This window comes from Nothobranchius furzeri, chromosome 4, assembly GCF_043380555.1.
Source record: "Nothobranchius furzeri strain GRZ-AD chromosome 4, NfurGRZ-RIMD1, whole genome shotgun sequence".
NCBI lineage: Eukaryota > Metazoa > Chordata > Actinopteri > Cyprinodontiformes > Nothobranchiidae > Nothobranchius > Nothobranchius furzeri.
Genome location: NC_091744.1, coordinates 60,737,356 through 60,755,327, shown reverse-complemented (window position 1 = coordinate 60,755,327; position 17,972 = coordinate 60,737,356). Strand labels below are relative to the sequence as shown.

Below are 17,972 nucleotides of genomic sequence, written 5' to 3'. Positions count from 1 at the left end.
TCTTGCTCACCGTTCTCATGATCATTTTGACCTCACGGGATGAGATCTTGCGTGGAGCCCCAGATCGAGGGAGATTATCAGTGGTCTTGTATGTCTTCCATTTTCTGATAATTGCTTCCACAGTTGATTTTTTCACACCAAGCTGCTTGCCTATTGTAGATTCACTCTTCCCAGTCTGGTGCAGGTCTACAACTCTTTTCCTGGTGTCCTTCGAAAGCTCTTTAACAATCCATCAAGAATGCCATGTGAATTCATGGATTTTTTTTTCACATTCTGTCTCTCACAGTTGAAGTGTACCTATGATGAAAATTACTGACCTCTGTCATCATTTTAAGTGGGAGAACTTGCACAATCGGTGGCTAACTAAATACTTTTTTGCCCCACTGTATCTGTCTAACCCTCTATGATGATGTTCCATCATGGGTGCTTAGGTCTACTACGGTGGATTTATTGGTAGTTCCAAAGATAAATCGGGTCACCAATTTTTCATTTCTTGGACCTAAATTATGGAATGATCTCCCGCTGGTGGTCAAGCAAGCTCCGTCACTGGATGTTTTAGAGAGAAGATTAAATACCTATTTTCATTTTTAGCTTTTATGAAGGAGTTGGAGTGAGTTTTGTTTTATTTGGTGTATTTTATTGTCTCGTATTGCTTCGATTTGGATTTGAGATGAATTTATTATTTTATTGATTTCATTATTCATATGGTTCATAATTTTAATGAAATTGTGCTTAACTGTAAAAGTTGGTATGTTTTACTGTTAAATCTACAACATCTCAAGCATGACAAAATGCTTTATAAATAAATAAATGATGATGATGATGATGATGATGATGATGATGGTGATGATGATAAAGTAAAGCGAGATCTTATAGGCTATGCTGACATGGATGTTTTAAAAGCTCCAGTTTTTTAGCTGTATTTATTCTCAGATTTTAAACTATTCTGATTTTGGCGCTCCACAGTGGATAGAAAATGCACAGTATTTCCACAATTGAGGAGATAAACGTATGTGCACGTTGTTAAGATTTTTGTCCTTGATAAAACGTTTTGCATCAGTTTTACTTTATTGTGATCCTGTCACAAGCAGGCATTGAGTGTTTGCACCAATCGCTAATAAATGTGAAAATATTAGTTTTACGAAACTCTAATCTCAGCTTCTTTCTTTGTATTTTGATATGTGAATACAGAGGACATTCTCACTGCCTAAATGGTGGTATATTTCAGAAATCTTACTGAATTGACACGGATGGGAAGTATTTTCACAAATTGAAAAAATAATATGAATCAAAAATATCCAGATTGATGAAGGCATATAATTTAATTCTGGCCAAAGCGAATAGTCCTTGTGAGGCCACACACAAAACGAATTGCTTAAATCCTAATCTGAACCCAATCTCAAGCATTGTTAGCAGTTTATGCAAATAGCATTTAAAATATTTTAAATGTAATCTACCTCATAAGGTTATTCCAGCAGAAATACCAAGATATTTCAGCAGAACATAAGGTGAACTGATGCTTTGCACTTTGTACTTGAAAATAACCACATAATTTTAATTAAATAACAACATTTATGCTGAGTTTTGTGTTACTTGTTTATATTGCATTTGTGGTACAAGAATTTCCCTAAAAACCAATGTGAGGTCACTCAGTGTTTAAAATCAACAAGGATGTCGCTGAGCACGCTTGGGTTGGTTATGCTTTCATAACTGCAACTATGTTAAGATCAACTTCAGTGTTGAGAAGGAAAAGTGCCATTGAAGTGATTTTTTTTTTTCACACACTGACTGGTGGCTCCTCTTCCAAAAGTGTTGGACCATATGTCTGTGTTGGACCCTCTCACTATTGGCTCTGGAGCTTGGAGGGGCGTTGCTTCCCATTGAGAGCTTCTGGTGCACGGGTCCGCTGCAGGGATGGCCAGGGGAAAGCTTACTTGGCTCTGACCCCTCCTTTCAGTAAAACACCCAGTTTCAAGCGTCAGCGGGATGAATGTGTCACAAATATAGAGGCTTTTTTCCCCCCCCTTTACCAGAGGCTGCGGTGATGCATGTTTAGCAAAGCGATGAGGCCGACGCACTTTGCCGGACTCGCGCTGCACAGAGCCTCCGCGGATCCCACGACCTGTTGCTGACAAGCCGGAGGGGGAAAGGAGAGGGAGAGACGGAGGGTCGCGCCTTGGAGAGGGGAGAGCCTGGGAGTCCGAGCGGAGGAAATCATGCAGTTTGCAATCTGGCTGATTGGACTAACGTGTCATTTAACAACACTTGTCCGAGAGAGTTTCCCCTACAGACTGCATCCGAAACAAGGTAGATCTGCCACTTCTCGTGCATTAAAAATCTAATTAATCAGATGGATTGCATTATTAGTCACTTAGAACCATTTATAAAAGCTTCATGTGAGTTTACATCTTTTTTCCATAGAAAGCTTCATCAAGCAGCTGTCACAGTATGAAATCATCACCCCGCTCCGAGTGAATGACTTCGGAGAATCGTTCCCCCACAAGCTTCACTACAGAAGGAGACGCAGGAGTGTGAATGATGACCTGCTGGGCTCACGGCTGCTTTACAGGATTGATGCGTTCGGGGAACGCTTTCACCTTAATCTGAGCGCAGACTCCAGCTTCATCGCCCCCTCTTACAGGGTGACACACTTGGGAGCCGACCAGAGGAACCTGACGGACTCCCGTGACCCGGACAACATGCGCCACTGCTTTTACCGCGGGCACGTCAACGCCAGGAGCGAGCACGCCGCTGTCTTCAGCCTCTGCACCGGCCTGGTGAGTTTTCTGACTTTCAGCTTTTTATTCACTGTCTTTAATCGAGCGATGCTGACATGCTGTCTCTCATTTCACTGACCTCCATTCATGCATGTCCTGCAGAAATCACAATAAAAACGCCCGCAGCTGAAGTGAGGTGTGCAAAAGTGTAACCGGAGCAAGTGTTGCCGGACTAATGACACAGAGGAGCCATGAACTCCGTTACCTCTGAAGTGAGGGCAGTGGAGGCGCATGAAGTTGATGTGATGACAAGCATCCTCTGAAGTGCCCTTGAGCTAAACCAGATCAGCTCCAGCCTGAATCAGATGCAGGCTGCTATAGAATAGATTTAAAGGAGTAATTTAGAACTTCACTCAAGAAATTTTGGAGGTTGTTGATTCTGCAATGGCTTAAAAGTTCAGCAATGACTAAATCATTCTTTTTTTTATTGGAGATGCTCAAAAGATTGCTTGGAAACTGGATTCTGCCATCTGCTAATCTAAACCAGATTGGATGCATTTCCAGTTTGCTGTGTCAGAGATGTGAAGAGAACCAAAATTAACAGAAATACTAAAGTTGCTGCCAGTGTCTCATTAGGGTCACCATAGTAACGCAAATCTGTTTTTCTCCTTTTTTCTGCAGTTTTAATAATGAGAACAGCAACCCAAAGTGGAAATGAGGGTTAGGGTTGCACTTGCTGTGCAACAAGTCATAAAAATTAAATACTTGTAGTTAAAATAAACGAGCATTGAATGTGCATAGTCTACTCTGACTGGACTGGAGAGAACATGATAAGTTCTAAGGCGGTGAGAGTAAAACTGGCTCAAATGAGACAAAAATGTCTACATATTAATGTATAAACTGTTTACAATGTGTAAAGTTGGATGGCATAAGACAAGTTTGTTTGCAAGAGGTCAGACTGAAGGCATTGCATCATCACTCTCCAAGTTCAACATTTTGTGTTAAATCTCAGAAATCCAAAAGAACATGTCATATAAAGTCCAACTGTTCAAACGTGAAGACTGTAAAGTCTGCATTAGCTACAAGAGGGCCGAGTCGTGTCACCCATTCAGGGCTGCCACAAACTACTATTTTATTAGTCGACTAATCGCCAGTTTTGTTGACGATTAGTCGACCAATCGTGGCAGCCCTACCCATTTCACCAGAATCCCATTGCCCTGTGTGGGGACACTGTTTTTATAAGTGGTCACTGCCACCAAAATTCATAGCACACTATTCCTGATCGAGCTGTGTGTTTTTGTGTATTTTATGTTTGGATTTTACAAAAATCATAACAGAAATGGGAGAATAACATGCAATTAACAATTGCTTCCATGCAATAACAATATCAGTGGAAGCTTATCTCATTTATGTATCACTTATGTACCCCGCACAAAACCATTAAAGCTTATGAAGTACTTTAGACTGATTTGGGTTATTTATTTTTTAGGTTTTTCTATTGTTGCATACACTTTATAACTCTTAATAAAGTGACAAAAAGAGCTATGACGTCTGACTTTTTAAACCTTTAAATTACATTTTCATTGTTGATGCCTTTCATCGGTCACTCTTAGTAAACATTTGCCAAATCTAACTTTTCTTAAATTTGCGATGAGATTCTTCCCTTTTAATTCTGCTATTTTAAAGTGATTCTTTTTTGTTAACTCAGCCCTAAACCTATTTTTTCTCACAGTCCAGACAGAGGAAAGATATGTTGCTTTGTAATTAAGACTGAAACAACAGCTTTTGAGCTCATTATGTGGCTGTAATGAAGTTACGGGGTAATAATGAGTTTAAAGGAACTTTACGGACTTTTGAATTTTTATGCTCGCGATTGCCCCCTCAGGCCAAAAGCGTAACGGCAGCTTCAATAGTAGGCTCGTGCACACTCCTTAACGAAAATAACAGCTGAGACAGTCCTGTGTGTGTGTGTGTGGCCCAGAGGACAGAGGACAGGAGAATGCGCAGCTAATTAATTAAAAAATTTGGTTCTGTACCTTTCTCTTCAGCACAGCTGACAAAGGTTTATGATGGGTCAGTCCTCCTGCATGCTCTTGAAAAATTGTTCCAATATGAAAGTTGAACCCACATCTTTTTAATCTGTGAATTCAATGCCGTTCGGCGAGTCTCAAATAAAAATTTGGGCATCTTACTGTAAAAAAAATATACCATTAATGTAAAAAAGAAACTCTAAATAAACTATGTTCACACCCAGAATCAAGCCCAGGTCTTCTACACGAGAGTTCGACGTCTTCCTAGGTGAGCTAAAGCGCCAGTGACATCTTTTGTATCTGTAAAATTTATACCCTTGATGACAGCTGAAACAACGTTCAATGAAGGGTTCAGAGCGAAAATGGCTATTTTGTTGCTTATTTGCAGGAAATATCTAGAAGAAAGTTCTACAGAAAGTAGCTAAGGGTCCTCAGAAATGTAGCTAGCTTTGTCACTAGGCGTTGGGAACAGCGACAAAGTGGAACTGCCTCTCTCTCTGCTGCTAAAGCTACGGATGGTAAATGCTACGGGCTATGCCTGAGCGTGAACGCGCATGAAGCAGCCTGCTCGACCCGAGCAGCTCTCTTTTTCTGTGATTTTACAGAAAAACAGGCAATCACAGTAAAAATGCCAGGGCTCATTCTACAGGACCAGGGCATTGCAGGAGAATGTATGAAGAAGAAATGTATTATTTCTATACATGTTTTGGCTGTCAAACTTCCATATAGTCCCTTTAAAATTTCATTATACATAATTTGTGAATCCTGACGGCCAAGTCAGTTTGCTGATTCATATGGAAGACAGTTGGATAACTGTTGAAGGGAATGACTTCATGGGTCACATGAGGTTACCAAACCAAGAGAAGGAGGTTGACCTCAGTTGCGCCAGCAGGATTCTGTGCAGGGGGGGTGGGGACAGAGTGACCAAGTCTTAAAGAGTCTGGTTCCCCCATCACAGCCACTATCAGTGACTATTATATTAGAACGGGACAGTATCGGAACATTACAGAATCCAGCTGTGCTTTGTTTTGTTTTGTTACGTCACAATGCACGTTCTCCCTATGAGATATTTGAAAAGTCCAATTTGTAAAAACAAACGTAAGCACCATTTCTGTCTAAACTGAAACTTATAACCCGAGGTGTCCTACAATAATCTGGGTAATAAGGACTTGATTGCCTCTTTGCACAACTTTGATATACGACTTGCTTATCCAAACATGTTTGCTGCCTCTTTTCAACAGTCTTTGTTGCTTATCACTCACCGAGAGTGAAAGGACAATAGATCCAGCACCAGAGGGTACTGGGTCATAAATGTGTCTGTATCTGATCACTGGGGCTTAATGGCCAGGTCACATTGTGTTGGGATGAGGTCATTAAGGAATAATTAAGCCCTAAAAACAAAGAGGTCATTCTTGGAAAAATAAGGTTCCCTTTTGGTCCAGAGTTACTCAAAGCTATCCCCAGGGGGCATTTGAAGAGAGAGAGAGAGAGAGAGGGGGGGGGGGGGGGGGGAGACTGGAGTTTAGGAGCTTTTGGCCTTTTCAGAGTGAGTGCTGATGGACAGAAAAGAGAGAGAGAGACGGATCTGTAGAGGAGGCAACAGCCAGCGAGGGTTTGCGGGAACTTTAAGGATAGCTCACTGTGGGAAATTTTCGGTCCTGGTGGGGCTGGCTCTCTTAGCTCACTCTCATAATAGAGGTACGTGGTGAGTTAAGCTGCCCAAGCACATCTATCATCTAAACTTTAGTAAAAACAAAGTCTCCTGACATGTTCTCTGTCTGATTTTAGATTGATTGCAGAACTATGTTACATTTGAAAGAATCAGCGACTACCAGGTGTCTTTGAGTTTTAATGGGATTCAATAAAACCGACATATGCCAACAGTCATGCTTCCCATGCCATTGGTGTGACCTCATTTAAAACGAAGCCTTGGTTGTTGGGTTCGGTTCAGCACTCACTGCTGAACAGCAACTTTTGGCCAAACTTCTGCTGCTGGGAAGCCCTGGAAACGTGCCTCTTCTTGGACTAATCAGAACAATTATCTTTTCAGACTTTGGCTAACATCATCAGAGACACAACTGTGATCATCTGCTCTGTACAGGATGCATGTTGACATCTACTGCTTGTTACAACACATAGGCAGTTGTAGTTGTAGAATATTTAATTATAGAATATATATCTGAACACTAAGTTGCATTAAATTTCTTGTCAGAGAATCTCACTTAAACGTCTACTCTGAGATTCAAAGATTCTGCTGTAACTGCAGCGTTGATTTGATGAACATGTCCTTTTCAGTATCAACTTCTCCAGTCATACTGAGTGATGGCTGGCTGAATGGGGAGAGTTGTTGGCCACAGATTGGAAGATGCGTGATTCGATCACAGGTCCTAGGCCATCTGTCAAAGTGTCATTAAGATACTGCTGCCCCCAGGGTACTGTCAGCTCTTTGCCTCTCATGGACAGGTCAAATGCAGAGAAATTAATACTATATCATGATCCCACCCCAAGTTTATCATATTAAAGTCTTCATGAGTTTGTTTAAGTCTGTATTTGTAAGTTTTGTTATCATTGGGATTGCTAAGAAAAAGAGATGGATACTCAGAAGGGAACAAATAGTGGAAAGTGTTGAAAGTTGATGTTGTGGAAAAGGTGATGTTGAGTTTAATTCTGTGTATTGTTTTTACAGTCACTCTTTTCATGATGTGTGTATTATGGTTTGAAGAAATTCCTCACGCTTGAGTATCAAATAGGGTTTTTTCCTGTTTTCCACATCCGATCTCTATGTTTTCTGCTGTCATACATCCATCACTTGTAGCGACAGCGATGAGGCAACGCTGTCTTAAAGATAACATTCCAAAGTCCAATATCCTGCTTAAGTGAGCACATGAAATTACCATGTAAACATCACCATGCCTCACACGGCTGGGAGAGTTGAGAAGCTTTGTGAGAGTTGTAGCTGACAGATCAATATTAGCATTCCTCTGTCATCTAATCTGCTCATGTATGATGATGTCACTCCTCCCACTGTCAAAACGTGGAGGGGAAGTGTATTTTCACCAAAGTTATGAAAAGCTCTTATTTAACCGATTGTGCATGAAATCAAAGAACAGTGTATAGATGTTTTGTTTGATAGAAATGCAGCCTTGGCCAAATGTTTGAATAATGACAAGTTTTGGTTTTGACCGTTTACTGCTCGAGTGCTTTTAGATGTTGCCATCTTTTCTTGGGTCACTTACCTGTTCTTTGACAGCAGGGAGGATCTCTGTTTGGAAGATGTTCTTTATGTTTTCTGAGTCAAAACAGAGTGAGCCTACACCAATGACCCCCACTAATTAATGAGCATATGCTGCTTGACTGTTGGCACGGCAAATGGTCTGTATTTGATATAGCCCCTTCTAGAGTTTGGAACCCCCAAGGTGCTTTACACAATCAGTCATCCACCAGTGCACATACAAATATTCAAAGCTGCCCTGGGGTGCAATGACAGAGGCAAGGCTGCTGAGCAATGACACAACAGTCCTTCTGACAACCACCAGCAGGCGGGGGGGGGGGGGGGTGTTAAAGCCTGGCAGACACTGCGACTTTTTCACTTTTTTGAGCAGATTTTCCCCTCCTGCAAGAATCTACAAGATTGGGACGAGATTTGCGCTGGGCGTCGTGTAGTATACCAGGGTTTTCCTGGCTGAAATTGAGACAGAGGTGGTATCCTGACCATGCACCAGCGCATGCATGCTCTGTGCATTCAACTGCCTCATTTATTTAAAGGCAAGCTATTATAAAAGGCTCGATAATATGCATTAGATTGGTGTTTAGTTCCCTTTTTCCCATTTGATATTTATAGTAAAAAAATGTTTAAATATTTGACCTACATTTCAGTAACATTTTAGGTTTGTATTAATAACACTCAGTCAAAATAACACATACATATATCCAGTAAAATATAATGCATTTCATTAATGTGCATTTGTATTGGAAATGGTAATAACATTAATTTATGCTGCTAACAATGTAACGGTGGCATGTCTATTATGAATAGGTTAGGGTTAGGGGGGTGTTTTGTTTTGCTTTGGTCCCCCTTGAAACGGCCTTGGGTGTGTGACTGAGTTTTGAAGGTGATCTGAATTATATCAGATGTATAAATATTACATGATGTGTATAACTTATTGCGTCATACAGGTAAAAACGTGAGATAAATCAGCCTACATTTGACTTTTCAACACTTTGTTTACTTGTTTTTATTTAACTATTTTACTGTCCTGTCTGTCTCTCATCTTCCTGCATCTCCTCTAAACTCTCTAGGAAATCTGCTGCCTGGATTCTTACTTTTTCACCTCATCAGTTACTTTTGAGCAGATCAAAGGGATCTCCTGACCACAAAGCGGAGAGCGCGTTTCGATGCTGCATCAGTGAGATGAAATCACCACAGCACACGATAAGCGGAGCGCGTCAGGAACGAGTAAAAGACAGAACACCAGAGGATTTAAACAGATATGAACGATCATGTGTTAATAATAATGTTTTGTTGCGCCACCTTGAGAGTGGATCGTGCGCCGGACGCAGCGGGCGCACCAACGATCAGCGCTGCGTCCTCTCCGCTCAGCAGAATCCCACTGCACTGAGAGTCCAAAAATATTGTAATATAGGCAGAAACTGGATCTTTCCCTGACAGATATCTTGCCCCCCATAATTCAATCCCTGCTCCTGGATGAAAACCGGACATTTTGATCAATGTAAGAAACCGCCCTGGACGCCCTGGGGGAAAGAGGACATATGGTCAGCCTACAATAGCACCAACCATAGATATGTACCAACTAGCGAGAAAAGCAATTTTTGATCTTTTTTTTCTGCAGCAGTTTTAGCGCTTTTCGGTGCACCACTGCTGATACAGCACCCTTATAGTGGCACAACGCTGCAACTGCAGTTAAAATAACATCCATATAGCTGGGGGCAGAGTGAAATCAGGCTGGGGCGGCACTAAATTAGCAGGAGGCGGCCGCCACGCAAATTTGAATGCAGGAAAAAATCTGTAGACGGGGTTTACGAAAGGCGATTAACACCACGTGACCAGCTACCGATCAGCAATCGTGAGCTCGCATGGTTTTCTGGCATGTTTGATGTTTTGCTCATCCCTTGTGAGGGTATCACATGGTAGAAGCGGCGTCGTAAGCAGCTGCAACCCAAAGAGTACCAGAACCGCTCACGGTGCGTGCGCAAACATGTGCCAACACGGCTCGGGAGCTATTTGCCTGTTAACACACATCTTTTTTTTATTTCTACACTTTTTGACACACACAATAGCAAAGATTTTCAAGAAGGTGTGTTTGCCATGTTTATGTCAAATTAAACTGATCACAAAACATTGATTTACTTTCTTTTGTTTTCCTCATCCAACCCCAATAAATCTGCCCTCCTACAGCATTCCCGAAGGACGACAGACATCAGTAACAGCACAAAAAAGTCTGGCAGCTGTTTTTAGCATATCTGTAGGTCCGACGTGTTACTAACATTTGTACAGTGTGAGCAGTCAGGTCACATCTGAGAACTGGGTCATAAACAGTGAGCACATGACTCGTGATATTTGCTCTGCGGGGAAGTCGTACAGTTTGAGCTGAAGCTGAACGCTACGAGTGAAAAAGTTGCAGTGTCTGCCCACCTTGAGTGTCTTGCCCAAGGACACAACAGCAGCATTCTCTGCTGGGAGCTAGGATTGATCCTACAACACTGATTATGGGACAACCCACTCTATCTTCTGAGTAACTGCTGCCCCATGCTTGACAGAGGACTGATGGGAGTACTTTTTCATCTAGACAACCTTTCTTTTGGGTTCATCAAAGAAAATAACTCTTCCCTACTCCTCAGTATTCTCGTACCTAGACCTTTAGCAGAACTGTCGTTTCTCTCCTCCAGGTTGGAACCTTCACGACGCATCAAGGTGAATATTTCCTAGAGCCTCTTCTAAATCCCGCGGGGGAGGAATATGACGAAGAGCACAACAAACCCCATCTTGTCTACCGACATGAGAGGAAAAAGAACATCTCGAATCCTGGCGAACCCTGTGCTGCCTCAGGTAACAGACAAGCACACTCTAACCACTGTCTGTCTGACTTTTCACCGATGAACACTTACTTTTTATTACCTGCATTCACTTTCTAAATGATGGCAATAAAATCTGTCTTGAAATGTAAACTATTTTCAGTCACAATTTTCTGTCTGACAGAACACGCAAGATATTTCAGCCCTTAATTAAGCAAAGCTGGCTCATACTCTGTTTTCACTGCTTTCACTTTATTCCTGCTGAAGCATTCATGTCTGTATCAAGACCTCAGACCTGAGAAGGAATAATTGCCTTTTCATTTGAGGTTCAGGTTAAAAAAATAGAAGTTTTTCCACTTGGGAGGCTGGTTTTAAGCATCACTCCATTTTCATTTGAATTTTTATTGTTGAGTTCTTTGGGTGGCACAGAGTCAGAGAAAAGCAGAGTGATTGAGTGGAGTTCACGTCATGGGACGACCTTATAGCTGTCCTCATAGGCAGCTTTGAGAGCTGCCTTTGTTGTGCGATGCTATAAATCTTTTATGTGCCAAGCAGTTGAGTTGTTTGTTGTCTGAACTTAGCTTTTGTCATCCGGTGGTGGCCATTGTGTGGGGGCGCTTTAACAACCTTGGACTGACCTGATGGGCCAGGTCAGCTCAGTGACCTAGTGGTAGAGTTTCCGCCCTGGGACTGGGAGTTTGGGGTTCTATTCCCGGTCGGGTCATACCAAAGACTTTATAAAAATGGGACCCAATGCTTCCCTGCTTGACACTCATCTTTAAGGGGTTGGATTGGGGGGTTAAACGACCAAATAGTTCCCGAGTGCAGCTCACTGCTCCCCTCCATGGAGATGGGTCAAATGCGGAGATTAATTTCGCCAGTGTGTGATGTTGACTATGGGACTTGAACTTTAACCTTAATAGTGCTTTAATATGCTTTGGGCTTCCACTCTTTCAGTCTGTGTGTGGTAAACAGAGACTGAGACAGAAGGTCTCTTGGTCCCCTCACTCTGAGACTTGTTGAAATACGAAACTGGTGAGTTAAATCTGTGTAAATAACTTTATATGTCTCTATCACAACTCATATGGAAATTGTAACCTTAAAACCTTCGACCCACTTTTGACTTTACATTCAGCCTACTTCAACAGATAGTGAGAAGTGAGAGAGACACCTGTGGGGTCTCATCAAAGGAGAAGCAGGTAAACACAGAGCTGAGGGATTAAAAGAAACAGCGATCCCAAGTTAGGATTATGAGGTGTCCCAGGCTCCTCAACTTTATCAGATTGGTCCCTCTCCAGATGTGGCGATAAATGAGCCCTTTGAAGGTCACACTCAGCCAAGACCAACACGCCTGCTCTGTCTTTTTATGGGAAGGAGTGCAGAACACGCTGCTACTAGCAGGTTAGATATGAACACTGACCCGGTGCATGACAATGTGCTTGCAGAACGCTTCTAGAATTGGGTCATTTTCCTTGTGTGGGTGTTCCCCATGCACGATTCATTTTCATGCTGGATGCTGTTGAGTAAACTTCTCTGTCTGTAGCACGGGGCTGCCGCTCAGTGGGAACGAGAGAAGTGAGTGCACTCTCTGTGCGTGTGTGTGTGCGTGTGTGTGTGTGTGTGTGCCTGTTCTCTGCATCGGAGCTCTTGCCCTGGCGAGCAGACAGCTGCTCAGCGTAGAAAGCAGTGTGTGTGTGACACAAGCGTATGAGGACACACACAGCAAATTAATAAAATAATGTGGTTCAGAGTCTCCAAAAGCAACACAGCTCATGCCCGCCTTTGTTTACCTTATTATGGAGGACACCGCACACTTTCCAGTGCATATTAAACTCCGCCCACAGGCTCGGGGTTTTCCGCATTCCTGAGAAGTCCCTTGGACTTAAATGTGAACACTACACCGCCCATTCGAGGCCCTGACCGTGCTGACGCTAATGTATAAGCGTAAGTGGAGGACTAAAGGAAGTGCGGAAGTGCTGCGGTTCGGTGAGACCAACAACCGGATGATCCAATAGTTGCTTGTGGTCTTAAATGTGTTATTGTCTGAGGTTTTCAGACAAATGTGAAAGAACCACTTAAAAATTTTTTTTTCATTATTTTTTTAATCTCCACAACATGTTTATATCTATACTATGTTAGAACATTGTTAAGAGGCATGAAACATGTTTTAAACTAATTTCTTTTCCAAATTAGCCATTTCACCTTTAAGCATTTCTAGATGTCTAAAGGTTTGTGTTGCTGTTGGAATGCTTAGGAGTACAAAAGTTAGGTTTCCTGTGTAGCAAATGTTTGTTCAACCTGTCTTTCTATACAGTTACAGGTTAACAATAACTTTTTCAGATCTATCTCATAATATAGAAGACCCAACATCTTGTGAGGCTAGGAATAATTATTTATCAAAGTAGTTTTTTGGGGTTAACTTGTGCAATGACACATTCTCTTGCTGCTTCTGCGTGTCTGTGAGGAGCGCTCTTTTCTTACATCATGACTGGGAATTCGATTTATTGAGCTCTTTGGGTTGGAATATTTGAAGAGTTTTTAAATGGTTTGTAATAGGGGTTGTATCAACTAGTCGACTAGTTGATACAACTAGTATGTATTTTATACTAGGTTCCAATGGAGCATTCCTAGACCAAACTTTGCAAAGCAAGAATTTGGTCTAGTTCCCTAGGCTACACTTATACAGCTTCTCACTCTTTAAAAAGTAAATGCTTTTTCTCTAGTTAGTGTCCCAGAAGTCTACAACTGTCGGCAACTAGTTAGAGACACAAAATTGTAAGGAGATATTCAGAATTTCTGTAGGAACATCGTACCTTTGACACTTTTGCAATAACTTTAATTAGTGGCCTTGTCATGTAGGCCAAATGACTTAATTGCAAACACATTACAAACAAATACCAACATTTGAGGAGTAGCCTCAATTCAGTCACAAAGTGCACTAATTTTGTCTCAGCATGTCTGTTATTTGTTCTTGTATAGCTCTGTTTGTCCACCTGACACAGATAAACTAAACTGAGATGATTTCCAGACGTTTGAGACTGCTGCAACAATGTGGGGACTATTTTGAGAAGGAATATTTCCCTTTTTTCATGTTCAAAATTCTAGTCTCTGGAGAATGAGGCCTTATGACTCCAGGGAAATATGAGTCCTCTCAAGCCAATTTGAAAACACATAAGCAAATTGTTGCCAACCGTCACAGCCAAGGGATAAGATAAGAATACCTTTATTTGTCCCTAAGTGGAGAAACTGCATCATTGCAACCACTCAAGTACAGTTCAGCTGTGCAGGATTTTCATGCTTCATAAATTTACCCATACATATTTGATATTCATTATCATGACACATAGAAATCATGAAATACATGTTTCCAGGAAACAGAATGTTTATCAGCTCCAAGATTGATGTGCAAAGAGAATAATTTCCCTTCAAATATGGTTTCTGACTGATGCCTTAGTGCAATACAGAACAAATGGCACTCCTCTACCCCACGGCACTACGAGTTTCCAGAGTTTCTCCAGTCTTTCTAAACACGTGTTGACAGAAGAGGAAGCCTTTTTTTGCTCACTGTAATGTAAGTAAGGTCCTCTCTGACATATGCTTGTTCCTGACAGCTGCACTGAGAGGTGTCAGGAGTCGAAGTGGACTGATACGGGCTTTTAAAGTACTAACTTGATGGAAAATGCTATTTTGTTATTTCAGCAGTCAAGACTAGACATACACTCATCTCCAACAGCTTTTCTTCATATTTGGTCTTTATGCACTGTTGCTAAAAGCACCCTGGTGTAACTGAAAAAGCTGTTCATTAGATGAGAGTTTCACATGTATTTTTATTTTTCTGAGTAAAACTGAAAAAAGGCCTACAGATTTAAAATCCACACAGGTTTAGCTGTATGTCTCTATTGACTGACACACTTAACAATTACGATATCTTTCAACCAACCTGGGCGGCTTAAAAGCTATTCAGGATAGCTCTGGTGACGATAGCTATTGAGTGGGTGATTAATGTTTGAAGTTTCTTGTTGAGCCTGGTTCAGGCCTTTTAAAGCACTTTCAGAAGAAATCACCAGCTCTCAGATGACAACACCTTCTGCAGGGTCTCTGTCTCTGAGCCTGCATGTGAGTCCCTTGTGTTGTCCTTCGAATGAGATTTAAAATCAAAATAAAAAAAATGAGGGTTGTTGTAGATAGGGGCAAATTCTTCCCTGCTGCCTTCACTTTGCTTTCTAGAATCCACGTGAAGACAAGCAGACAAGAAAGACAGGCACAGCCAAGCTGCAGTTGCTCAGCTTTACCCTGTGAGGTGTCATATATTGTCTGACGTTCACATTCATTGCAAAGCAAACACAGTTCCTGACAGCTAATGTTACCATTTTGGCTCTTACCCAAGTTTTTTGACAGCTAACAGAAGACAGCAGGGGTGGTGAAAATGAGAGCACAAAAACTACATCTGACCCCCGTGACCCTTAACACAATCAGTGAATTTCTACAATTTCTGTCACTGAAGAATCGTCAGCTCTTTATTTGTGTTGTCATGTGTAATATTAAAAGCACATGTTGATTGTGACCTGATATATCACTCATCACTCTAGTGCCACTGAGTGGAAAGGAAAGTTTAGCTGCTACGCACTTTAGGTTTACTAGATGAAATTATATTAACCCTCCCACTGTCTTTATGGGTGACCCTGCAAGGAAAGTTGACCATTGAGCAGGATTGATGGTTTATCCCTTGAGGTCCACGTGGCAGGGGTGAGGTGATGCTCACTCCTCACCCCTGCCACATGGACCCAAGGGATAAACCATCAACCCTGCTCAATGGTCAACTTTCCTCGTGGGGTCACACCCATTAGGACAGTGGGAGGGTTAAATGTTTATTCTGGTGCTGGCAGTAGTGATGTCATCACAATGGAGAATCCTTTTCACCATGCATTAATCAAGTTGGCCCCACATCTCAAAGACAGCTTACTCAAAAATGTAATACTGTAAAGAGATTGTAACCTCTTCATCTTGTCTCAGTGTGATATTCTGTTTACAAGCACACCTATGATGCAATCTTGGAGCCAGAATGATCACAGTTTTTTAATCATGTAAAAACAAAACTAACAAGTGAATTAGCTGATGAAAAATATGAAAAAAGAAACATGCTGTGCATATACCTCTACTAATTCGTCCCTCACTCACCGGTCAGTCATTGATGCTGATCATCTGTCCTCAAGCTCTTTGTAATAGCAATCCTCACGATTAACGTCATTCGGGACAACATAAACCAGTCCAGCCTTGCTACTGGTCCCACTGAAGCAACCTGCACCACTGATCCCTTCGGTTAGCTGCTCATAGCTCCTAAATTAACCGCCTGTCAGTAATTCACATGAAAAAAGTTTCTCAAGCCTGGTTCAAAAGTGCACTGTGATAGGAGCTTTTTCCACTGTAAGAAGTCGTATCGGAAGAAAGCTGCTGACAACAGGGCAGTCATGCCATTTATTACAAGGTACAAAAAGACTGGAGTGTGTAAAACTATATAGAGCAACATGCTCTTATTGAGGGTCTGAAGAGTGTTTGTCATGTGTATAATCTCAGAGTGATGATCATTTGAACAGCCTCTGGCCTTTAGGGTCTTGCATTGGATGGTGTAGAGCAGTGGTCCTCAATAGGCAGCCCGCGGGCCATGTCCAGCCCACCCGCGGGCCATGTCCGGCCCACGGGCCCCCTCTTTGTGGCCCCTGAACCCCGCGCGCACCAGTGAAAAATGAACCTAGGAATTTAATAAATTGAACCATTCAAATGATTTGATGATTCCTTTCAGCCCTAATGTTATGCTAGCCAAATCTCTGAATAATGCCAAACAGCCAATCACGCGGTCTGTAGCTAAAATAACTTCCACGCGTCCATCCATCCTGAGGACTTGAACCCCGAACTGTTATGGGGTCTTGGGTGTTCCCACCAGAAGTGTGGACTCGAGACACATGACTTGGACTGGAGTCAGACTCGAGTCATTATTTTAATAACTTCTGACTTGACTTGATAAAATCTGTAAAGACTTACGACTTGACTCGGACTTGAACGCCAATGATTTACGACTTGAATCGACTTGCATCTGTTGACTTGATGATAACTTGAGCATATTTGATATTTTTGCACAAAAGTGGCACAACATGGACAAAAATCATAAATCATGCTTCGCTCTGGGTTGGATCTTGTTCTACTAAATGCAGCAGCACTTTGTTTATACTCAGTTTCAGTTGCACTTCCTGCCTGTTTGAGCAAATAAATGAAGCTTTAAGAAGTTTTATTTCTGGAATGTATTTATTATCATTGTCATTAAATTGAAGCTGGACAGATGACTTGATTATGACTTGACAATTCGAAGTTAAGGACTTGGACTTGACTTGGGCTTCCACATCATTGACTTTGGACTCAACTTGGACTTGGTTGTCTTTGATTTGGACTTGACTCGAGACTTGACTGGAAAGACTTGTGACCTACTTGTGACAAGCAGTGACTTGGTCACACCTCTGGTTCCCACTATAGATTTCTGCTATTTTCTATGACACTACTGTTTGGATAATCTAAGCAAATGTTGACTCACTGGGATGAGTTTAATTACAGTTACTGATCACTTGGTGGCAATCATCATCATCTTCATCATCATCATCATCATCATCAGTAACTTTATTTATACAGCTCTTTGCATTAAGCAGAGGTGTGAGGAAGTGACAGGTGAGCAGTAGGACTGAGGACTACCAGGTCTGTGAGCTGAATAAATAAGTATCTCTATCATCACTTGGGGCTGATTTCAGGTGATTAACAGGCTTCTGCAGAGCCTGATGAGCTGCTGCACAGGTGATTCAACCACTGAGTCTAGTGTTTTGGACTAGAGAAACCACTAAAACATGCTGGATACCGGCACACAGGGCCCAGAATTGAATAGCCATGGTCTAAACTGATAGTGTTGGCTCACTGACCTCTTTGATGGATCACCTGCTATGGGACAGCTTCTGGAATTATCACACACATAAAACATGGATTCCCGCTTTAGCTGGCTAAGTATTTTGTTTTTATGCAAGTTTAAGCAAGGTGAATCGAGTTGATGAACCAGGTGAAGAAGCCAGACAAATGTGTAACTACATGGGACGTTGTCTTGAACAAAATACAACTCAGATTATCCTTTTAGGCTTTATTGACTTCACTACTAAAC

At 41.8% G+C, this 17,972-nt stretch overlaps 1 protein-coding gene across 1 annotated transcript in view; it reads left to right on the top strand.

The window, feature by feature from the left end:
• The first annotated feature begins 2,042 nt into the window (after positions 1 to 2,042).
• Positions 2,043 to 17,972, top strand: part of LOC107388497 (A disintegrin and metalloproteinase with thrombospondin motifs 20) — a 135,466-nt gene continuing 119,536 nt past the window's right edge. Inside the window, exons 1-3 of the mRNA XM_054732877.2 lie at positions 2,043 to 2,307; positions 2,422 to 2,777; positions 10,655 to 10,814. Of these exons, the coding sequence (XP_054588852.1) occupies positions 2,217 to 2,307; positions 2,422 to 2,777; positions 10,655 to 10,814 (607 nt within the window). The 5' untranslated portion in view covers positions 2,043 to 2,216. The remainder of the gene's footprint in view (positions 2,308 to 2,421; positions 2,778 to 10,654; positions 10,815 to 17,972) is intronic.